The 22,794-nt window shown below is 62.8% G+C and overlaps 1 protein-coding gene across 1 annotated transcript; it reads left to right on the forward strand.

Annotated features, from left to right (window-relative positions):
* The first annotated feature begins 1,696 nt into the window (after positions 1 to 1,696).
* On the forward strand, positions 1,697 to 22,409 carry LAMC3 (laminin subunit gamma 3). Its single transcript, XM_075439611.1, has 28 exons — positions 1,697 to 2,126; positions 6,025 to 6,329; positions 6,520 to 6,650; positions 7,494 to 7,660; positions 8,184 to 8,372; positions 8,512 to 8,629; positions 8,711 to 8,809; positions 9,163 to 9,299; positions 10,731 to 10,847; positions 11,138 to 11,336; positions 11,556 to 11,668; positions 11,932 to 12,150; positions 14,063 to 14,251; positions 14,334 to 14,579; positions 14,902 to 15,055; positions 15,160 to 15,302; positions 15,384 to 15,562; positions 15,652 to 15,790; positions 16,707 to 16,912; positions 17,202 to 17,278; positions 17,417 to 17,551; positions 17,880 to 18,024; positions 18,145 to 18,306; positions 18,647 to 18,749; positions 18,862 to 19,061; positions 19,327 to 19,473; positions 19,677 to 19,776; positions 20,437 to 22,409. Exons 1-28 carry the CDS (start codon positions 1,715 to 1,717, stop codon positions 20,685 to 20,687), a joined length of 4,782 nt encoding a protein of 1,593 aa, XP_075295726.1. The 5' UTR covers positions 1,697 to 1,714; the 3' UTR covers positions 20,688 to 22,409.
* Positions 22,410 to 22,794: the final 385 nt, after the last annotated feature.

The following is a 22,794-nucleotide window of genomic DNA, read 5'->3' on the forward strand; positions in this document are numbered from 1 at the left end:
TCTTGGCCAGCCTAGGGTGCAGCTGAACCAGTCTGGGGACATGCAGCTCCCACACCAGCTGTGACATCCCCAGTGCTGGGCATAGCAGTGTCACCTGTGATTCCTGTCAAGCTCTCTCCCTATGGGCCATCCTCCCGTGCTGGGTGGGCTGCGCTGGAGGAGGAGGTGGGGTTCGGACACTCATCAGCTTTGCTCAAATCCTGTGTGCATCCCACCAGCAGCCACCGAACTCCAACTGCATGGTCTCATCACTCTCTAAAGTGGACTTCTCTGCAAGAGGGGGTGGGCCAGGCAGGGAAATCATCTCCTAGGCGTGTGTAACATCCGAAGGAGGAGGTGGCAAACCTGTGACACGAGAGAGCCTCTCCTGCCCAGAGCTTGCAGCCTTAGTAGCAAAGAGAGAGCAAAACACCTGGAAAACCTCATCCCTGCAGGATGCAAATACCTTTAAAACCAGTGGTGGAGATGCGCAGGGCAATTATTGAGCTGAAAACCCTTTTCTTTTCTCCCTGGAGGTTGACAGTGGGTTTGCCACTGGCCGCCCGCTCCCAGGCAGCTGATGCACAGCTCCTCGGTGCTGGGAAATTCGCCCTTCCCAGCGGAGCTGGCTCCGGCTGTCAGAGCCTGGGTCAATATATGGTAATGGGGCTTTGAAACGGTGCTGCTGCGGGAGCTGCTGCCGAAGACTCTGATTCACAGCTTCCCTCCGGTGCTTTCTCCCCGCAGTGTGTATGGAGAAGCAGAATAAGATAAATAAGAGTAGAAGGGAAGGGGAGGAGGGAGCCTAAATTATAAATGAGGGCTAAGTTTCCCGGGCTCCTGCGGGCAGCTCAGCTGGGGGGGGGCAGAGGCAGCGTTCCCCTGCGCACCCCACTTTTGCAAACATAACCCCTGCGGAGCGGGCTCAGGGTCTGCCCAGGGGCACGGCACCTTGCCAGCCCACCTCTCCCCCTGTTTGCTGTCACCCTCCTGTCCCCATGGGTCAAATCTGGAGGATGCCACGGTCCCAACAGAGATCCCCTCTGGCACAGACCTTAATTAGCGTTACCTGAGAAGCTGTTAACGAGATCTGGTGATGATCTGGTCTTGCCACTCTATAGAGATGCCTCCACAGGGATGTGCCCTCACCCTTGTCCAGGGGACTGGGCTGCCCTGTGGCAGCAGGCAGGGACGGGACCCCCACTTGTGGGTGCTGGTGTGGAGGCGTTGGGGGGTGTCACTGACCCACGGCCCAGACAGGCTGGTGGGAATCAGGGAGCAGTGGGGTCCCCATAAATCAATGTGAGGGGAGAAGAAGGTGCTGGGGTGGTGCTGGGTCTGCTTTTCTTCCACCCCCTTTCGATTTTGGGGCTGTGAGAAAATTGGTGACCCACGAATTTACAGAAAAACGTACGTGTGGGGTGTGATTCACCACGAGCTCATCGCCGGGGCTGAGAAACGGAGGAGCTCAGCTCCACCGATGCCACCCAAGGTGCAAACCCACCCGTCCTCGAAGCAACGGGACCAGGGTGCATCCCGCCGGAGGGGTCCCGTCCTGCCCAGCCGCGCAGCCTGGGGACCAGGGTGGCCTGGGAGAAGTCCAAGCTCCACGTCCCGGGCTCACACACGAAGCTTTCGACATTCCCAGCAGCTTCCACAAGATGGACCTCGGAGCGAGAGGAGGTGCTGGGCTGGGGGACCCATCCCATTCTGTCCCGTCCCGCCTGCTCCCGCCATGCCGCCCGGGGCAGGCTCAGAGTCCGGCCAGGCGAGCATGGCACAGCCTCCCGGGCTCTGTCTGCTGGCCCTGCTGGGGCTGGGGCTGGGGACGAGGGGTTCGCCCGCCTGCCAGGACCCCCGGGGCCAGCCCCGCCGCTGCATGCCCGTCTTCGAGAACGCTGCCTTTGGCCGAGCCGCCCAGGCCACCAACACGTGCGGTTCCCCCCCCGAGGACTACTGCCTGCAGATGGGTGCCCGCCACGCCAGCGCCCTGTGCCACCGCTGCGATGCCACCGACCCCCGGCACCACCACAACGCCTCCTTCCTCACCGACTTCCACAGCCAGGAGGAGAGCACTTGGTGGCAGAGCCAGTCCATGGCCTTCGGCATCCAGCACCCCAACTCCGTCAACATCACCCTACACCTGGGTAAGTGCTGGCGAGGGGAGCCAGCAGCGGGTGCCCCGAGAGCCGGGTGCGTGGCTGGGGGGGGGATGGATGCTCCTCCACCCTGCAGCTCTTGGTGCTGCTTTTGACCCTCCCCAGGGCTTTTAGGGGGTGCGAGGAGGGGGATGCCCTCCGCCAAGCGCTGCGGGTAGATCACTGAAAGACATGGGGAGGGTCTGCGCCATCCTCCAGCCGAGCCCCGGTCCCTTGCGGGGTGACGATGCCAGCGGCTGTGCCTGCCTGTGCCGCTTCCCAGCCAGCCGTGCCCGGGCTGTCAGCTCTCCCATCTCCTGAGGCTGCTTTTTACCGATTATGCAAGTTTGCAGAGCAGGAGGAGGGTGGGGGGAGGCACAGACCCCCCACCCCCACCCCCCGTGAGAGCCTTGCCACCGGGGTGAGGCCTGTGGGTACCAAGCCCGTGGCATTTCACCCCTGTGCATTGCTGAGGATGCCCAGTACATCTCGGGGGTCTGGAGCTCTGCGCATGCTGTGCAGCCCCCGATGAGCTTCCTCAGCTGGGATCCGACCCTCTACGTTTTAAATATCGTGCAAGCCGCCTGCCTGGAGAGTACTTAAACCCAAGGGGCATGCCTGGCATTTTAAACAGGATTTTTAACATTTTCCTGCCATCTAAACTATCCTGGCTATTGACCAGAGCTGTAAAATCTTCATTCTCTGCCGTCTCCTGCCATCTGCATGCCGAAGTGGGGTAGCGGAGGGGCTGCGGTCGGAGCCGGTAAGGGGACAGCCGAGCGCTGGTGTGGCACGGAGCCGTGCTGGTGGGACCCAGCAGCCAGGCTCAGGGTGACAGTGGAGGGTCTGTGTGTGCCCCGGCAGGGACATGGGAGCTGCCGGGCTGGGCGGAGGTCGCTGCTTTCCCAGCCCCCCACGAGCGGGCGGACATCTGGTCCTCATCCCAAGCCGGGACTGGGCTCCCCACTGGGCATGAGAAGCGATGCCGGAGGAGGCTGCCAGCCCCGCTCCCGCCAGCCCCATGGGAGGGGTCTGCCGGCCCCTCGCCCATCTAATGGGGGCTGTTAGATCACCCCAAATTCGTTCGTGTTTGACCTGGAGCGTAGGCAACCTAAATGCAACCTGCATGGCTGAACAAGCTGTCACTGGTTCCTCCGGTGGCCGGTCTCCCCTCCGCGGCGGGTCACTTCCAGCCTGGATTTTCCTCCTTTTAGTGTCTGGCACTGGAAGCTGGTGGCCATCTCCAGGATGGCCACAGAGTTTGTGGCCACCAGGTGCAGCTCGTCACGCAGACACGTGCTGCCTCTCGGCACGCTGATGTGTGCAGCAGCCCCTTGCCCCAGCCCGAGCTCCCCGAGCCTCAGGGCTTGCTTCCCAGTCTCTGCCTTGCTCCTGGCTCCTCCCTGGCTCCTCTGCAGACCCTGCTGGACCCCGCGCTTGGGTCTCCCGTGGAGTCTTGTCCAGCCCCTGTGCCCACCCTGCTTGTCTGTCTCCCATTAACATATCCAAGGCCATAACGCTTCACCGAGCTCATCTTCAGCCTTGGTCCCCGCGTCCCTTCCTGAGCCGGAGCATCCCTCTGCAAACGTACCCTTGCTCCTGCACGGCTCCTATATCTTGCCATGCTAAAAGGTGCCATTTTTGTGCCCGGCTCATTGCTGTCTGACCTTTCCCATAGCCTCCAGGCCCTGTTCTTGTCCCACCTGCAGACCTTTTTATTACTACCTTAATGCTTTCTCTTGGGTTATGGAGGAAAAGCCCAACCGGCCTCTGCAGCCCCCAGGATGCGGCCCAGGACCATCCCCGCTCGCAAGCTCCACCGAGTTCTTGGGTTTTTCAACCCAAGCAGCGCGTCCCTGCCAGCCTGCTTGTCTCGCTCAGTCCCGAGTCAGACATCTTACAGGTTCTCCAGTGTGGTTACCTGGGGAGCTTATTAAATAAGATATCGAATGAGTTGGACAAGACCTGTGTTTACCTGCATGCTGTTGATTGGCGTTAATTAGATTATCCTCCTTTAAATCTCTCTTCTCTGCGAGCTTTCAGACATGCGTTAGAGTGCATTGGACTTGGAGCAGATCGATAATCCCGAGCGCCCGCGGCTGTTGCACTTACCCTGCAGGGAGACGTTGGGGAGGAACCCAAAATATCCACGGGCTTGCAAAGGCAGCAGGGCTCCTCGGGTAGCACTCTGGATGCCAGCAGCTCGTTTCATAGTGCCTAGACCAGGGGGTATCTGCATCTGTGGGTCTGGTTTCCCCGTGGGACGTGAGCCTGCGGCGGGATCCCGGGGCTGAGGTTCGGGGGGGACCGGAGGTGGCTGGGGACACATGGGTGACGTGACCATCCCACATGCTCCTCGCTCCTCTCCAAACTCTCTCGCCTGGGGCTCATGGTGCAGCACGAGCTGCCGTTCGGGCTCTGCGGGAGGCAGATGAGCAGAGGGCAGTGCAGCTGGGAGAGCATCCAGGGGTCCTGGTGCCGTCACCCTCAGCCGCCTGTGCACCCTCCTGGTGTCCCCATCCCATGGCACCCAGCTTTGGGACATGTGTCACCTTCCTGAGCAGGGAAGGGGAGACAAACAGCCTGGGTTATTTTCTGGATTTTTTTTTTTTCCTGAGCAGATCTTGGCTGATTAAAAGGCCTGTCTGGGAAAAGCATGCGCTCCCTGGGGATGATTCTGCAGGGCAGCGAGTTTCCTCCATCCCAGCCAGAGGCACCGCTCGGGCTCCCCCAGCCCAGCCGCCCCCTCCCCTCGCGCGGGGCGGCTTGGGGCAGGGGCTGTTTATTGACACAGCGCCGAGCTCCCTTCCTCTCCCAGAGGAAACTGCTCCGGGAGGCGATGGCCTGGACCTCGCCGGTTTGGCAGACGTCCCCCTCGGGACTGTGCTGTCTGGGAACCGGCGCCTGCCACCTCCCTGCCGCCAGCCCAGAGGGGACCCGGAGGGAGGCGAATTTGGGGAGAGGCAGTGGGGAGCACGGCAGCGGTGGGACAGCCCGGTTGCAGCCCCTTCCCAGCCCTTGTCACCTCGGGGTGGGCTGTGAGCGGGTCTGAAGCCCCCCGGGCGCTCGGCCGGGTGCTCCCTGCGTCGCTGACGGGAGGCAGCTGCTTTTCCCAGCGCCGGTAGCCAGGCTGCCTCGGCTCCCCCGCAGCAAAGTCGCGGCACATATGCGACAGTATTCATATGGGCCCAATTAAAGGCTTGTTTTCCTAGTCCCGGAATAACCCCTCTAACATTCCCAACTCATTATCTTTTCAAATAAAGCCAAAACCTTGCAGCTAATTGTTTTGCGCTGTCAGGAGCAGCGCTGTTATGGAGCAATCCAGTCTTTGAGCTGGTCCTTCATCTCTGGCAATTAAACGGTTCTGATGTTCACTTTGGTGTTTTCTTTCCCCCTTTTCGCTAATTCTTTCAAGCGCTTTCAGAGCTCCGCCGGCCGCCCCGGGGTTTGGCAACCTCTCTTTGTCTTCATCCCGGCAAAGACAGCAGCGATGCTGGGTCCCAGCACATGGCTCCCTGGGAAGGGACCAGCCTTGACCCTTCCCACCTCCCCATCCCTGTGGGTGCTGCTCAGCGCCGTGGGCCTGACTCTTCCCCCTCGGTTGCTGGCTGAAGCCCGGCTTTGCAGCGGCTCCTCGTCCACGCAGCTCGCCTGGTGCATCCCGAGGATTTGGGGCTGATGGGGTTTGGGTTGCAGCGAGGTGGAGCTGGTGAAGGGTGGCTGGACGGTGATTTCTCACTTTGCCCCTGTTCTAGCTGTGGCAGCGGGGGACGGTGCCCGCGGGGGGACCAGGGGGATGCCGGCAGCCATGCGGGATGGGACACTGGGATAATATCAGCCCTGGCACAGGCTGCGGTGCCCACTGGGTGGCTGGGAGAGGGTGACAGCGTGGTGGGTCTGTCCCCAGGCAAAGCCTACGAGATCACCTACGTGCGGCTGAAGTTTCACACCAGCCGCCCCGAGAGCTTCGCCATCTACAAGCGCAGCCGCGCTGAGGGGCCCTGGGTGCCCTTCCAGTACTACAGCGCGTCCTGCGAGAAGACCTACGGCAAGCGGCAGCGGCACTACCTGCGGCCAGGGGAGGACGAGCAGGTGGCCTTCTGCACCGACGAATTCAGCGACATCTCCCCGCTGAGCGGGGGCAACGTGGCCTTCTCCACCCTCGAGGGACGGCCCAGTGCCTACAACTTCGACGGGAGCCCCGCGCTGCAGGTGCTGCTGGGGTGGGAGTGGGGTGGGTGCGTGGTCCCCCAGGACCGGGTGCACTGATGCAGCCAGGCGGGGTAAAAGCGCCTGTGATGCCCTGCATCCCAGTAAGAGAAGGTGCAGGATGTGTCCCGGCTGGGGTGGCAGCTGGTGGCCCAGACCCCTGGCCAAGGCGCCTTCCCCGTGTCCCCTGCAGGAGTGGGTGACCGTCACCGACCTGCTCATCTCCTTGAACCGGCTCAACACATTCGGAGATGACATCTTCAAGGACCCCAAGGTGCTGCAGTCGTACTACTATGCCATCTCCGACTTCTCTGTTGGTGGCAGGTGAGGGGCAGCCAGGCTGGGGTGAGGGTAGGAGGGGGAGAGATCTTTCTGGGGCTGTGGGGCTGGGATTTGGGACAGATGCTCCCCACCTCAGTCTTGAGTTGCGGTTTTGGGCCAAACTGCTCAGATGTGGCTCCCTCCGTGTGTGAACCAGAGCTGGCAGTGCAGAGGCAGGTGGTGAAACCTGGATCCCTTCCTCCTGTGCACAGAGGAGGTCTTTTCCCCCCCAGCTCTCTCCATTTGCCACCATTTGTATTTGCTTTGCCCCCTCCCAGCCCTATGGCTTCTGATGGCACCGGGGCTCGTGTTGCTCCTCCTGTGGCCCTGTTTGTCCCTGGGCACAGCAAAAGTGGGGTCCTGGGGTGCCAGTGGAGAGATGCTCTGAGGCTGGTGGAGGAGCGTGGAGTTGGCTTGGCCACAGCCCGAGGAGCTGGAGCAGCTGCTGGCGGGATGAGGGAGCTGATGTGGGACAGAGACGTTGGTGACACCCATCTGGTGCTGCCCATGGGCTGTGCTGCACGTGCCCTTCCCTGGCTGGGGCTGCGGGAAAGCTCTGCATCCTGGTGAGAGCTGTCTCCCTCCATCCCAGCAGCTGGGGCTTGTTAGCATCTCGGCGGGGCCACCCTCGGCGTGTGACCTCCCAGTTGGCCGGGAGCCCCTCGGGGATGCGGTGGGTGGCCTTGACGCCGACACAGCGCAAGCTGCTTTCTGCCCCACTCCTTGCCCCATAGCTGGCCCGGCAGCAGGGCCACACGCTGCACAGCCTGGGCACCGTCCCACTGCCGGCTGCTGCCCACAGCAGTGCTCAGAGCGGCTGGTCCCCACGCCGGGGTCTCGCTGCAGGTGCAAATGCAACGGCCACGCCAGCGAGTGCGCGCCGGACGAGGCCGGGCAGCTGGTCTGCGTGTGCCAGCACAACACGGCCGGCACCGACTGCGAGCGCTGCCAGCCCTTCTACCAGGACCGGCCGTGGGCCCGTGGCACCGCCGAGGCTGCCAACGAGTGTCTCCGTGAGTATCTCCTGGTCACGGTGTGTGGCCGGCCCCGATGGGCTGTGCCGGTGCTGCATCGGCTCATCCGGCATCTCCTGCCCTTCCTGCACGGGGAGAAAGCGGCTGCTCCATTTTATAAGGCTGCTCTGGGCAGGGAGGGAGGATTTGCACCCCAGGCCCCCTCTTTGCAGCATTACAGAATCACAGAATGGTAGGGGTTGGCAGGGACCTCTGTGGGTCATCTAGTCCAACCCTCCTGCCGAAGCAGGGTCACCTACAGTAGGCTGTAGAGGACCTTGTCCAGGCGGGTATTGAATATCTCCAGAGAAGGAGACTCCACAACCTCCCTGGGAGGATTCCCCATCATTTCATTACCCCATGAGTGCAGCCCCCACCTCCACTTCCAAAGGCAGAGGCACTGCTGAAGGCTCGCGCTGCTCCACCAAGCAGCCCCTCTGGCTCACCCAACCCCACCGGAGGCTGCTTTAACCCCTGAGCTCCCCAGGTGCCGACCACCTCTCCTGCCTTCCCCCCCCTCCAGCTTGCAACTGCAGTGGCCGCTCGGACGAGTGCTTCTATGACCGGGAGCTGTACCGGCGCAGCGGGCACGGGGGCCACTGCCGCAACTGCCGCGACAACACGGCCGGACCCCACTGCGAGCGCTGCCGGCAGAACCACTACCGGTGGGAGCCGCGGGCAGCCTGCCAGCCCTGCCACTGCCACCCCGCAGGTGTGCGGGGCTGCGCGTGAGACCCCTGCCCTAGCCGGGGCTCGGTGGGAGGGATGGTCCTGGTCGGGTGTCCCCGTATCCCTCCAGGGTCTCGCCCTGGCTAGGGTCTCACCCTCAGGGCTGGCTGGGGTCCCCGCAGGTTCCCTGCAACCCCAGTGCGACAGCTCGGGGACCTGCCTCTGCAAAGCCAACGTGACGGGCTGGAAGTGCGAGCGCTGCCAGGACGGCTACCACAGCCTCAGCGAGGGCGGCTGCAGGTGAGGAGGGGGCCCAGCCCCGGGCGGGAGCGGTGGAACAGGACAGGGGCTCACCTCGTGCCTTCGTCTCGCCCCATCCAGACCCTGCGCCTGCGACCCAGCGGGCAGCGTGGGCACCTGCGACCCCAACACGGGGCATTGCACCTGCAAGGAGAGGGTGGAGGGGCACCTGTGCAACAGGTAAGCACCACGGCCCCGTGATGGGGATGGGACCACGGCCCCTTTCCAGGCTGGAATCAGTGCCAGGGCTCGGTGGTCGGTGCAGGGCGGGCGTCTTCACTCCCACGGGGCTTTGCTGTTTCCCCAGCCCCCACACATGACCCCTCACGGGGGCTTTGCAATGGGAATCTTGCGGGGTCGCTCCCTGCAGAGGCCATGGCTGGCTGGCAAGGCCATGGGGCTGCATCCCTCTGGACCACTGGGACTGGGCTCACTCAGAGCCACCACTGGTGTCCCCCCTGGGGATGCTGCTGTGGTCCCCCACGCCTCTGCCGGCTCCACGCCGTGTGCTCCTGTTTCCTCCCCATGCCCAGGTGCCAGCCGGGCTGGTTTAACCTGCAGCCCCACAACCCCGCCGGCTGCACCAGCTGCTTCTGCTACGGCCACTCCACCGCCTGCATGGCAGCAGATGGCTACGAGGTGACCCACGTTCGCTCCGACTTTAGCCAAGGTACCAACCCCTCAGCCTCGGGCGTAACAGAGGCACAGCTGCACCGACTCCAGCCAGAAATCTCCGGAGGTTTGGGACGGCTGGGTCTGGGCATCCCCCTCTGGGGCTGAGCATCCTGCTCTGGGGCTGAGCGTCCCTGGTTGGGGCTGACTGGTGGTGATGGAGGGTGATTTCTCTGGCTTTCCCCTTTTTTGCCATTAAACCTCTGCTTTTGCCTCCATGCCAACCTGCTCCCAGGAGGACTGCAGGCCTGGGCACAGCTGTCCCACCGCAACAGGGACTCTGGGAGCACTAAAAAACTGCTCAGAAAGATAAAAACCAAAAGGATGGAGCCTGGTGGGACCTTTCCACTTTATCCTCACCTCTCCCCATCCTCGGCTGGGAAGCGGCAGGGCAGACGGGGGCTTGGGGAGCGGGATGGGGTGCTCTTCCCCAGCTGCAGCCAGGGCTGTGTGTGTGGGGGATGTGCAGGGAAACCCTGCCATTTGCTGTGCAGCCTGGCATGTGTAGCACCAGTTACGGGCACACCAGCAGGGCAGGGGCACCCACTGGTGGGGTACAGGCACCCATCGCTGGCAGCCCCGCTCTCTGCCTCGCCTGTGCCCCGATGGGGTGCACACGCCAGCGAGCAGATGGAGGTGAACGCACCAGGCACGGGTTTACTCTAATTGCCTTTAAACCACGCTGCCAGCGGCTGCACTGCTGTAATGTCTTCCACGGCCTTGAAACGGAGCCAGGCGTCAAACCCTGTCTTTTTTCCACCCTTCCTGCAGCCAGTTTGGGGCTGCTGCTTTAGGGGCAGGTTTGGCAGAGCCCGGGGCTGGGCTGCAAGAGGCTCAGCACGGCCAGGCAGGGTGCAGCCCCGCTCCCCGAGGCGCTCCCCAGCCCGCAGCTGAGCTGGATCAGCTGGAAGCTTCCTCGCTGGGTGAAAGGGTCCGAATTTGGGATGATTTGATAATCGAGCACAGTCCACTTGAGAGCCTGGGAGGGATTTCCAAGCATTTGTCCTGCAGGCGCCTGGGGCTGGAAGAAATAACTAACCCTGGGGAGCTGGGGGGAGTTCAACCGATTTCCGAAGGAAACCAATTTCATGCCATTACGCTCCATCTCTCCCTGGGCTTCCTGTGCTCTGCAGCCCACAGTAACACTGGAACCACAGCACAGGCAGGGGGGCAAAAGTTTAAAGATAGTAATTTCCTCTAAATCTAAGAAAATAAACAGATGGGGGAGACGGCTAGGGCCACCCTCCGGTGCGTGAGAGCACAGAGCCCGAGCGGAGCAGGGTGTTACAAAGCGCTGGCCCCTTGCAAGACGCAGGAGAGTCTCGGGAGGAGGGACAGAGCCCCCAAAAGCAGCACCCCGCTGGTGCTGGGCTGGCGGGGACTCTCTGCTCCCTTCGCCCATGCACCGCTGCTGTGTGCCGTCACGCAGGGCTGGAGGGCTGGGCGGCCGCAGCTCCGGGCGCCGGGGACCTGCCTCTGCGCTGGGCTGACGGGGAGATCATCGCCGAGTGGGATGGAGAGGAGCCGGTGGATTTTCTTGCACCAGGTATTGTGCCTGGTGTCCTGCTCTGCTGCGGGGTCCCCACGATGCTCTCGTGGGACATCCCACCTCTAAGCTGGTGCATGAGGTGCTGGGCTGCATCCTGGAGCTGAGCGTGTTTCGATAACACAAGGCAGTGGGGGCCACTGGGGCGGTGGGCCGGGACACTGGGAGGCCAGGTTGGAGCTGGCCCTGCAATAGGAGGGTGACTGTGGTTCCTGATGATGCTGGTGGGAACAGGACCATGTAGGGGTACATCCATGTCCTACAGACTTTGCTCCTCTCTCCCCTTGCAGAGAAGTTTCTGCAGAACCAGCGTCTCAGTTATGGGCAGCTCCTGTCCCTGCTGCTGGGAGCGGAGGGGAACGGGACGGGGACAGAGACCTGGATGTCGCTGCTCCAGGTCCAGCTGGTGCTGGAGGGCGAGGGGATGGAGATCACCATGTCCAGCAGCGAGAGCCAGCCTCAGCACGGAAAGCAGGCTGTCACCTTCAGGTACCCATCACGGCACTTTGGGGAGCCTCGGTGGGGTTTGGGACAAGCGTGTCTGATCTCGCCCGGGCTGCCCTGTGCTGTGGGGCTCAGCCCCACTCCCTACACCCCTCGGGGGTTTAACTGCTCCCATGGCTGTGCCTGAGCCTTGAGCCGAGCTGTCCTGCAGCGGGTGGCTGTCAGGCTGACCCTGTCCTTCCTCCCATGCTCCTTCTCCAACAGGCTGCACGAGGCAGAGGAGGGTGCAGAGCCTTCACTGTCAGCCTTCAGCTTCCAGCGCCTGCTCTCCAACCTGACCACCCTCCGCCTCCGTGTGAGCCGTGGCCCCGTGCAAGGTGGGTGGTTCCATGCAGCGTCCGCATGGGGACCAAGCTGGGATGGGGCTGGGGACATCGGAGCAGCATCAGGCTCTCCGGGATGAGAGGCATTGCAGGGGGTGTGATGGGGAGGGGCTGGCTCCTCTCTGTGAACACCCCTGGACTCTCCAGGAGGTAATTTGGGGTCTCCTACGCCTGTCTGGAGCATTTCCAGGCAGGATGGAGAGAACAGGGGTGGAGGACGTGCCATCCCATCCTGACGCCGCTCTCCCCTCCCGCAGGCAGGCTGTCCCTGAGCGAGGTCCAGCTCACGTCCGCTTGCCCCGGGCCGGGGGTGCGGGCAGGCTGGGTGGAGGAGTGCACGTGTCCCCCGGGCTACGCCGGGCAGTTCTGCCAGTCCTGCGCGCCCGGCTTCAAGCGGGAGATCCCCTTCGGCGGCCCCTTCGTCCGCTGCGTGCCCTGCGCCTGCAACCAGCACGGGGACTGCCACCCTGTCACAGGTGCGCACCCCCCGGACCCCCCACTCGCCCCGTCACTGTGTGCTCAGGTGACAAATACCTGTCATTGCTTGTTTCTGAGGGATGCTGGAAACCAGCTGTGAGGTTGCGGTACCTGAAACTTGGAAGTTGAATCGCTTGGCTGGTTGTAGGGACCGAGTTCATAGCTGCAAAGCCAGAGATAATTAGCAAACTGCAGTAACAATGGTAATTTGTGATCAGAGAGGCATTCTTCATGGTACTTCATGACCTTAATGGAGGAGAAAGGCAGGGTGCTGGTCCTCAGCGGGGTGGGGAGGCAGGGGTCAGGGCAGGAGAGGGGCAGTGGGTTTGGCCAGGACGGGTCTCGCAGGCAGCACAGCTGCCCGAGGAGCAGAGAAGGACTGGGCACAGCCCTGGCGCCTGCAAACTGGGGGTGAACCTGAGCAGAGAAACAAGTAGAAGAACCGGAAAACCCAGCGGTGCCAGAGGTGTGGGAAGGCACCAGAGGAGGTGGCTCTCGCGCTGCCAGCCCAAGCCCTGCTCTGCCTCCAGATCCAGCTCAGAGGTGCGTGACTGCAGCAGGGACTGTGGCTGGAGGGGAGAAAAAAACACAAGCAAAGTGGTCAGGGCAGCGTGGCTGTGTCCGGGGCGGTTTGCAGGGCGTTGGCTGTCCCCTCTCCTGTCAGGCAAAGTATCTGCGTGGCTGCGGCTGGGGAAGGGGGGTAGGACTGCAAACCGCTGCCTTGGGGCTTGAGGTGGCTGCATGAATCCAGCACCAGCTTTGCTGCAGTCTGTCCTGGGGAGAGGCAGATCAGAGCCGTGAGGGGCTTATGAGATGCTGCCTTCCTCCCCGTCCACCCCTGCAGAAAGCAGCAGCTTGCTGAAATGAGCTTGGAAATAAGATGATGCATTTGGTACCCTGATGGAGCCCCTGGGGCTCCTCGCTGGCTGGCTCCCCTCGGCGAGGAATGACATTAGTGTGTGGCCAGGATGGAAAGGGCTGGCAGAGGCGTTGTGCTCAGCAAGCTGCCTGCCCTGCCAGCAGAAACGCGGCAGCAGCTCTGCAGCCTGGCCCTCATCTCACGGAGCTGGGACTGGCGCTGCCGACCACACAGTCCCCAGGGACGGGGCCAGGCTTTTGATGTTCCGACCCAGGCACTGCCGGCCCGCACGCTTCCTTTCATTTATTTTTCCGCTCCTTCCTGCCACCCCGCTTTTTCTTTCTTTTCCGTCGTTCGGCTCTGCCTGGATGTGGGGAAAATGGAAAAATTCCCGTTTCCTCCTGCGCAACCCAGCTGGTATGACCCAACCCCACAAATCCTGGGGAAAAATCCTCCCCCACCTCGGTCTCCTTCTCTCCGTCCAGTCAAGCAGAACGTCTGCCTGGAGGTGGGGGGGTTCCTTGAGCATCCTTCCTTCTCCTCCTCCTCCTCCTCCTCCTCCTCCTCCTCCCAGCCGATTTCAGAAGGCTGTGACTCACCGGCTCGGCTCGCAAGGAGACGCTCGCTCCCCGCTGGGTGCCGGCCGGCTGCTTGTGTTTTCCATGACAAGCTGGAAACCACACGCCTCGTCGCTGGGAAATGTGTTGTCGATTATCGCAGGCGCCGACAGACTGGGTGCGCGTTGATGCCGCTGCCCGCGCGTGCCAGCATCGCCTGGTCCCCGCGCCGCGGGGGAGCGTGGGCCTGGTGCCGGGGCCCCAACGTCCTCTCCAAAACCTTCTCCCTTGAGCAAGGATGGGGCAGGGAGGGGAAACGTTACGAGTCCTGGTTGGGGACGTGCTATCCCAGCGTGATCCCTTGGCTGGAGCTGCGCGTCCCTCCCAGCACCCATGGTGTGCCACGCTCAGCACGTGGCTCTCCATCCCTCCCAGGGTCCCTGCTGCCATGCAGGGCTATTTTGCAGACCTTCAGATTCTTTTTCCTCCTTGCAGGACACTGCCGGTGCTCGCACAACACCGAAGGGCCCTCCTGCGAGCGCTGCAGCCCCGGGTTTTATGGCAACCCCTTCGTCGGGCGCTTCGATGACTGCAAGCCGTGCCCCTGCCCCGACCGCTCGCCCTGCACCGAGGTGCCGGGCAGCGGGGAGGTGGTCTGCACCCACTGCCCCCCGGGGCAGAGAGGTGAGGCTGGGGGTGGGCGGGTGAGGGGGCCGTGGGCAGTGCTGGCACGGCTGGACCCTCCCCACCTTTTCGCCTTCCCCAGGAAAACGCTGCGAGCTCTGCGACGACGGGTTTTTCGGGGACCCCCTGGGGCAGAGGGGCCCCGTGCATCTCTGCGTCCCCTGCCAGTGTCACGGGAACGTGGACCTCAACGCCGTGGGGAACTGCGACCCCGTGTCCGGCCGGTGCCTGCGCTGCCTGTACAACACGACGGGCGAGCACTGCGAGAGGTGTCGGCCGGGCTTCTACGGGGACGCACTGGCTCCTGACCCTGCTGGGAAGTGTGCACGTACGTATGGTCCCAGGGCTGGCCCTGATCCTCTGGGTCCCACCGCGGTCAAAATCCTCCCAGCAGTAGAGGCAGAGGGTGGAAGGGGGATGCCCAGCGGGTTTAGGGGATGATCGATGGTCCAGGTTGGCCCCAAACCCTCAGGAAGGGTCTTTGCCCCCTTGAGATACCCTGGTCTGCAGAGCTCAGCCTCTTGGAGCCCTGTTTGACAGGCGGGACATGGCCCACCACACTGGGGGGGGCTCAGCCCTAGCACCCCATTCCCGCTGTCCCATCTGCCAGCCCTGTGCCGGGATGTAAGCCGTATTTTTTTCTCCCTTAGCTTGTGATTGCCACCCCAACGGCTCAGACCCTGGGCAGGAGGGCTGCGATCCGGGCACGGGCCAGTGCTGCTGCCTCCCACACGTGACGGGCAGAGCCTGCGGGCTCTGCCAGCCTGGCTACTACGGCCTGCAGCCCGGCGTGGGGTGCAGGAGGTACGTGGGGCTGCGAGGGGACAGCGGTGGCTCTGCGTCCCCGGCTCTGGTCTCTGTTCCTTGCATCCGTTGCTTTCTCATCACCCTCCACCTCTCGGTGCCAGCTGTGAGTGCCACGCGATGGGGTCGCAGGACAGTGGGTGCCACGCGCTGACAGGGCAGTGCTCCTGCCAGCCAGGCGTCACGGGGAGACAGTGCGACCGATGCCACCACGGCTTCTTCGGCTTCTCTGCCCGGGGCTGCCGAGGTAACGGGGACGGGGATGGTGCCTCTGTCCCAAAACTGGGGCTGGCAACCGCAGCGTGATGCCTTTCTGCCACCACTGCAGCCTGCAACTGCTCCCCGCTGGGCTCCGTCACCCCGCAGTGCCACGAGAACAGCACCTGCCTCTGTCACCCGGGCTTCGTGGGCTACAAGTGTGACCGGTGCCAGGCCAACTACTTCCCCGACCCGCCGGGCTCCCGCTGCCAGCAGTGTCCTGCCTGCTACGGGCTGGTGAAGGACGAGGTACAGCCGTGCCCTGACAAGGCGGGCACAGGACCCCGGTCCCCGCGCTGCCTCACTGTCCCCTGCGTGTCCCCCCTTCTCACCCACAGGCTGACCGGCTGAAGGCCAGGCTGCAGGAGATGGAGGAATGGCTGCAGAACCCAGGCTGCGACGCCCGCCCAGGCCAGCCCCCCGTGCTGGGAGATGTGCCCCGTGGAGACGGGCTGCCCAGCCCTCACGTCCTGCAAGGTACGGGGGGACCCCTTCCCTCCACTGTGGGGGGAGCCCCACGTCACCCCCCTGGGGACCCTCTGCTCCCGCAGGGTGCTGTGACATGCTGGGTGGGTGCAAGGAGGTCCCAGGTCAGCACTGGGCTCCGCATGGGTGACGGGTGACGAAGAGGAGGAGGGCAGCCAGGGCAGCCATGCCTTTTTGTGTAGGACAGAGCACCGCAGGCTTGCTTGAGTCACAGAATCACTGAGGTTGGAAAAGACCTCTAAGATCATCGAGTCCAACCGTCACCCCAACACCACCATGCCTGCTAAACCATGTCCCAAAGTGCCACGTCTACATGTTTTTTAAACCCCTCCAGGGATGGGGACTCCACCACTTCCCTGGGCAGCCTGGTCCAATGCCTGACCACTCTTTCAGTAAAGACATTTTTCCTAGTATCCAATCTGAACCTCCCCTGACGCAACTTGAGGCCATTGCCTCTCATCCTGTCGCTAGTTACTTGGGAGAAGAGACCAACACCCACCTCACTACACCCTCCTGTCAGGTAGCTGTAGAGCAATAAGGTCCCCCCTCAGCCTCCTCTTCTCCAGACTAAACAGCCCCAGTTCCTTCAGCCACTCCTCGTAAGACTTGTGCTCTAAACCCTTCACCAGCCTCGTTGCTCTTCTCTGGACACGCTCCTGCAACTCAATGCTTGCACCCGTGAGGCTTTGGACCAGCTGGTGGTGGGCTATACTCGGGGCTGAGCATCAGCACATGAGGTTCCTTTGGGTGCCGCATCCCTGGGTGCCTCATGAGCACCGGGAGGGACTGTCTTCCCCTTTCATTAGCAGGCAGAACGAGGGGTGCTCAGCCATGGAGGAGCCCCACAGGCAAGTGGGGAGCCCTGAGCGCCTCCGTGGGCAACACGCAGCTGCTTGTGGTCCCACAGGAGCCCGGGCTGCCCTCTTGGTGCAGGTGGAGCAGCTGGCAGGGGTGCTGGGCATCGCGTGGGGCCGTCTCAGCAACGTCAGCCTGGCCACCGGCTGCTCCGGCCATGGACCCCCCAAGACCTGCGTCCTGCTGTCAGAGGTCGGGGCCATGCTGCAGTCGGCTCAGAGGGAGATCCTGCGCGCTGGAGACACCCTGGCTACCACGGTGGGGGCTCCCCCCCTGCCCCGGGCTTGCGGGGGGGCTGGTGGCCATCCCTGGGGGCAGAGGGACTTGCACGGCTGGTGGGGTGGGATGTGGCCAGGACCACAGGGTGCGCGGGAAAGCCGTGTGGGTATAGCCTTCCTTGCAGCGGAGTCAAAAATCGCTATTTCCCTTGCTTGCTTCTCTTTGCAAGCCTCCTCCAGCCCTTCAGGAGGCTCTCGGTGCCGGGCTGGTGGGATGCGGGGGTCCCTGCTCCCTGCTGGGGTCTCACTGCAGCTGGTTGCGTTTCCAGGAGATTCCCCAGGAAATCCCCCAGCAGCCCACGAACTGGAGCCGGCGGGCGCAGGAGGTGCGGGCGCTGGCCGAGAGGTACGCAACGCCTGCAAGCCTGATCCCGGCACGCACAGGCAGAGCAGGCTGACTGCCGGGCTGGGGGTGCAGGATGGCCGCTCCTTCCCCAGGAGCCCCGTCCTGACACCGTCCCTCCGGGTGCCCGTGTCCCCGCAGGCACGAGGACGCGGCGGCACAGGTGGAGGCAGTGGTCGGGAGAGCGCTGCGTGCCTCCAACGCCAGCTGGCAGCTCCTGCGGAGCTTGCTGGAGGGGAACGCCGCGCAGGAGGTGCAGCACGAGCTGGAGGCCGGGTGAGGGGCTGGTCGAAATGGGGGTCTGGGAGCAAGGAGGGGGACGGGAGGGCTCCGTAGCCCCTCGCCTCTGGTCAGATCCCTGTTACAGGACTTGGTCATGGTGCTTCAGCACCTGCCCAACCAGGAGGTGACTGAGTCCCGTCAAACTCATTGCAGCACAGCATTGCATGTGGAGACCCAGGGCACTCTGTGCTGGGGGTGTTTCAGACCCTTTTCCCTCGGCGTATCCCCCTACATCCATGTCCAGGGCCAGGTCCCAAGCTGTCATATCCATCCCTCCAGGGACCGGAGGGCCCTGGGTGACCATGGTGTTCTGTCCTCGCAGGTACGAGGAAATCCAGCGGGCACGGGAGGAGCTGGGCGCTGGCATGGCAGAGGTGGCAGCGGAGGCCAGGAGAGCTTTCGCAGCCGTGCAGCAGGCAAACACAGACATGGCCGAGAAGCTTCTGCAGGTGGCTGCACTGGGGCAGGTGAGCAGTGTCCAAGCTAAGGCTGCTGCCTGCATCCCTACCCGTTTTACCCGTCGGGCAGCGCTGCCTCCCGGCCTGGGAGATGCTCTCACGGAGCCTTTGGCATCCCTGACCCCGCAGCAGGCGCTGCCGGCGCAGGCTGGAGCCCTGGCACAGGACCTGGCAGCACTGGAGCAGGCAGTGGAGGAGCAGGAGCCGCTGGCTCGGCGGGCCGTCGAGGCGTCCCGCACTCTGGCAGCTGGATTGAGCCGGGAGCTGCAGAGGACTCGTGGCTTTGAGCAGGTAATTCCTGCTTATGCGCATGGGGTGTCCGTGCAAAATAAGTGATGGGGATGCCCTGTTCCAGCCAGACATGTGGGCATACCAGGTGCATCCATTTCCTGCTTCCCACCTGTGGCACAAGGGGGTGGGTAAGCCCCATCCCTGCTGCTCCAGGGACCCAGGGGACCATGGCTGCAGGCAGGGAGCTGGGAGCAGATGGTTTGGGAGACATCTCCCCTTGGGGTCCCAAATCTGCCAAGGAGTTCACCCACCAAGCAGGAGCGGGCTGGGTCCCATGTTTCCCAGCAGGGTGCAGCTCTTTGATCCCTCCTTGGCCTCACTCCTTCTCTCCTCTCCCCAGCTGCGGGACCGGGCTGGCTCTGCCCATGGCACGACCACCTTGGCTGTCTCACGTGGAAAAGCTGTGCTCTCTGACGCAGAGTCTCTCCTGGCCAGTTTGGAAGGTAAGATGCACTGGCCAGAACATTTCCAGCCACAGCTTGGCTACCATCACGCTGGCTCTGGATGCCAAGGGGAGAAAGAGCCAGCTTAGTGATGGCTGGGTTGTCCCTGCAGGCATGAGGAAAGTGCTGGGGCACCGGAAGGGCCAGGCTGCCCTGAGCAGGAGGATGACACTTGTGCGGGACAGGGCGATGGTGGAGGCCCAGAGGAAGATTAAACAGGCAGAGAAGACGCTGGGAAACTCCTTGTCTGTCTCCACTGCAGCCCAGAGGACAGCTGGGGAGGCTGAGCAAGCCTCTGGGGAGAGTGCCAAGGTCTGAGTGGAGGGATGTGGGGTGCGGGGAGCCCGTGCCAGGCAGTGGGGCACGGCCAGGCTGGCAGCCATCCCAGGCAGAGCCCAGCCGGTGGCAGGCAGGGCCGCAGAGCTCCCAAATACAGGCGCTTCTGCCTCTCCAGAAAGCCCACCCTTGTCCATGTTCAGACCCAGGGGATGCACCCGACTGGGGCTCCAGGCTAGCAGCCAGCCGCAGTCCCCCTGCGTGTCCCCAGGTGACTGTCCCCATCTCCATCCCTTTGCAGAGGGCACTGGCTGTGCTGCAGGAGAGCAAGCAGGCCCGCAAGCATGCCAGCCAGCTCGCCACGCGTGCCAACGAGACCCAGCGGGAGCTCTCCCGGCAGGAACGTGTGGCTGAGAAGCTCAGGGGGGAACTGGAAGAAGCACACCAGGTGAGTCGGGTCGCCTCGGGCAGGTTGTGTGTTCCACAGCCTGGAATGGGCTTTTCCCACAACCCAACGCATAGGGAGCAACCCAGCTTTTGGGCTCCACTGTATGGAGAATACCTTGGGGATGTTCCTGGGATCCCCTCCCCTCTCCCATCCAGCCAACGGTCAATGGTGTCCCTGATCTGGGTGTCTGTCTGTGTTGGAAGGTGGGGACAGAGGTGAGTGAGATGGCCAAAAGTCTCCAGGAAGCCCGGGGCTCACTCATCTCAGACATCAAGACCCTGAACGACCTGCTGAGCAGTCTAGGTGAGATCCGAGTGGGGTGCATGCTCCTGGGGAAGGGCCAGGCTGTCAGGGCCCGGGGCTCTCCTGCTCGCTGGTGCTGGGTCTCCTGCTCGCTGGCCATCGAGGCTGAGCACGGTGCCCTTCGGCTGAGATTGCTCAGGGTCTTAGCAAAGCTTCGTGAGGGCTCATGTCTCGATGACAGCCCTCATGCAGAATGAATTGGGACTTGCTGAGCCTGTCTGCTCATGCCTGGTGTGGGGACGCTGGTCTCCCTTGGCATCTCCCGCAGGAGCTGGGCTGGGTCAAGGGCTCGGTCCCTTTGGAGCCGAGGGAGGTACTGGGATGGGTTCGCTCCTTGTTGCTGGTTGGTTTTGCTCCAGCTCCTCCTGCTTTGATCATCTGCGTACATTTCTGAGCACTCCAGGACTCCTGTGTCCAAGAAGTTTTGCAAAGAGGTGGAAATCATCACCCATCTGTAAGAGAGAGACGTGCCCAGGCCCTCCCTGGAGCCACAGTCCTATTTGCTTATCTGTGATCGCTGGGAAGCTGCAATGCCTCCATGCCCCACTGCACCCGCTCCCTCCTGTTTGCCTGGTGCCGAGGGTCTGAGCCCCTGGAGCATGCCCAGGGCCCCCCTGCCCTGCTCTCTGCTTCTCATCCATGTCCTCTCCCCTTGCCCAGGCAACCTGGAGCAAGCCATGCAGGCGGAGGCCGTGCTGAGCGCCGGGCGGCTGGAGCTGGAGCGGCTGCGGCTGCGGCTGGCGGTGCCGGGTGCCCTGGCCGGCCAGCTCAGCCTGCTGCGGGACGAGGCCGCGCGGCAGCGGGAGAAGATCCAGGCGTTCGAGAGCGACTTGGCCGAGATCCGGGCCGACAGGCAGAACCTGGAGGACATTTTGCGGAGCCTTCCCGAGGGCTGCTCGAAGTGGCAGTGACGGGTCCCTGGCCACTGCCCCATCACCTCCGTGTCCCCCTGCACAGGGAACAGCAGAGCAAGGGACACCCTGCATTCACCAGCATCGATCCCCCCCTGCTGCTCTTCACGCTGCCCACCATACAATATCGCACCCTGGGTCCTTATCCGCACCAGTTCAGGCTCAGCGTCCTGCGCACTCTGCAGCATGGCTTCAGCCACCAGCTCCATCCTCGGGGCAGGGGACAACCAGCCACCAGAGACTATCGACATTTCTGTGCAGGAGATGAACCCATCACAGCACTGGTCTCTCACCATGGAGTGAATGACGAACCATCACCACCAGGGAGGGACAGTAAAGTACCGAAGCTGTAATGCCCGGCGGTCCCCGCTGCCCCAGGAGATGAGAGAGGCTGTGCACACGTGCTGGAAGCTGGTCCCGCTGCACAGCACCCTGCAGAGTGATGCTCGTGTGCTGCGGTCACAGAGACGCAGAGATGAATCGTGGTGAAGCCAGGCAGAGAGCTGCTTACTGGAGGGCACGCAGCTTGTCTGCTTCCCAGGAGGGGAAGGGAGATTGCAGCAGGGCAGGCTAAATTGGGGCCAAGCAGAAGCAGAGCAGACTCTTAAGCAGCTCCCAGCAGGCAGGTGGGGCATCCTCTGCGTGCTGCAGGGTGAGAGCCCCTGTGCTGTTGCTGTTCCCCTGCTCCAGGGTAGTGCAAGGTTGCTGCTGCCCACAGCTCTGGTCTTTGCGCCCTGTCCCAGCTCCGCTCGGCTCACTGGGTGTCACCAAGTCTGGCTATAAACAAACCCAGCCCAATTGCCAGCAGTCCCAGGGGCTGGGTGGCATAGCAACGCAGCGCGGCAGGGAGGTGGGAGAGCTGCATCACCCCACAGCCTCGCATCAGCACCCACACACCCCCCCACCGGAGAGGCCTCGAGCCGGCTGTGCAGCCCGCACGGGCTGGACGGGAGCAGCTGGACACGGCCAGCTCCTGCCAGCGTCACTCCCACTGGGTGGCAGAGGTCGGTGGCTATATCGCCTTTAAAGGAAAGGCATGTGCCTTCACCCCCTGCCCCCATGCGGGCTGCTCCGTGGGGCCACGCAGGCAGCAGAGCCAGGTCCTTGCTCAGCCCACCCTGTGCTGGCTGTGCCGTGACTCCAGGTAAAGTTGAAGTCACTCCTGTAAGACCAGAAACGAGTCCCCAGGCTGGAGCCCAGTTCACTTTTTAACCTGTTTTACCTGTGTTTTTCCAGTCACAGTGCTGGAAATCAGGTTTGCTGAAGTCTTTTGTAACACTGTATGTAAAACTGCTACCATAGACATTTGATTCCCCCAGCGTCACCTCCAGTGTGTCCAGTGGTCTGGAAGCGACACAGGATTTTCCCACTGTGAACAAACCCATCTCCCTCCTAATTCTGCACAAAAGCTGCCCAAGGTGCGGGGTGCCAGAGCTGCGGGGCTGCAGGAGCCTAATGGCAGGAGCTCGCTGCCCAAGGAGAGCTCTGCAAAAGCAAGACCATGTAGCAGCGAGAGCTTGGCCGAGAGGCAGGGAGCCACAGCCACTTACCGTCTCCTTGGGAAGACAATTATATGTCTCCAATCAACACACAAATTTGCTGCTGTTACAGAAATGTCAAGCCTCTGCCTTGTGCCGGCTGCTGAAGACGTGGTTCATCCTCCCTCCTGCTCTCCCTGGAACTCTGTTTTTTTAGCTGGTGACACCTGCCTAGAGCTGTAGCCATTAAAAATTCTTAATATAATACATAGCTGCCCATCCGCCTGAGAGCACGGCAGCGGGAGGGGCACACGCTGTGCCTGCCTGCGCTTGCTGCTTGCTCAAAGAGCAGTGCTGCCCGCACCCGGGGCTGAAACGCGGCTGGCTCTGGGGTGGTGCGGGGCAACTGTCTGACAATCCCTGCTACAAAACGCTTTAGTCTGGGGTTTTAAACAAAGGTGTCTAGCTGAGATTGCAGGGGGACTGCAACCACCCCCACGAGACCCTGGCCAGTGCCCGCGTTCAAGGCCAGGTTGGATGGAGCTCTGAGCACCCTGGTCTGGTGGAAGATGTCCCTGCTCACGGCAGGGGGGCTGGAACCAGATGATCTTGAAGGTCCCTTCCAACCC

Source organism: Opisthocomus hoazin, chromosome 19, assembly GCF_030867145.1.
Source record: "Opisthocomus hoazin isolate bOpiHoa1 chromosome 19, bOpiHoa1.hap1, whole genome shotgun sequence".
Lineage (NCBI taxonomy): Eukaryota > Metazoa > Chordata > Aves > Opisthocomiformes > Opisthocomidae > Opisthocomus > Opisthocomus hoazin.

Excerpts from the sequence above, each read along its gene's own strand:
- LAMC3 (XM_075439611.1), top strand. The coding sequence starts at position 1,715 with ATGCCGCCCGGGGCAGGCTCAGAGTCCGGCCAGGCGAGCATGGCACAG. Across the intron at positions 14,252-14,333 it reads CTGCCCCCCGGGGCAGAGAG|GAAAACGCTGCGAGCTCTGC; the intron begins GTGAGGCTGGGG and ends CGCCTTCCCCAG. Across the intron at positions 15,791-16,706 it reads CAGCCCTCACGTCCTGCAAG|GAGCCCGGGCTGCCCTCTTG; the intron begins GTACGGGGGGAC and ends GTGGTCCCACAG.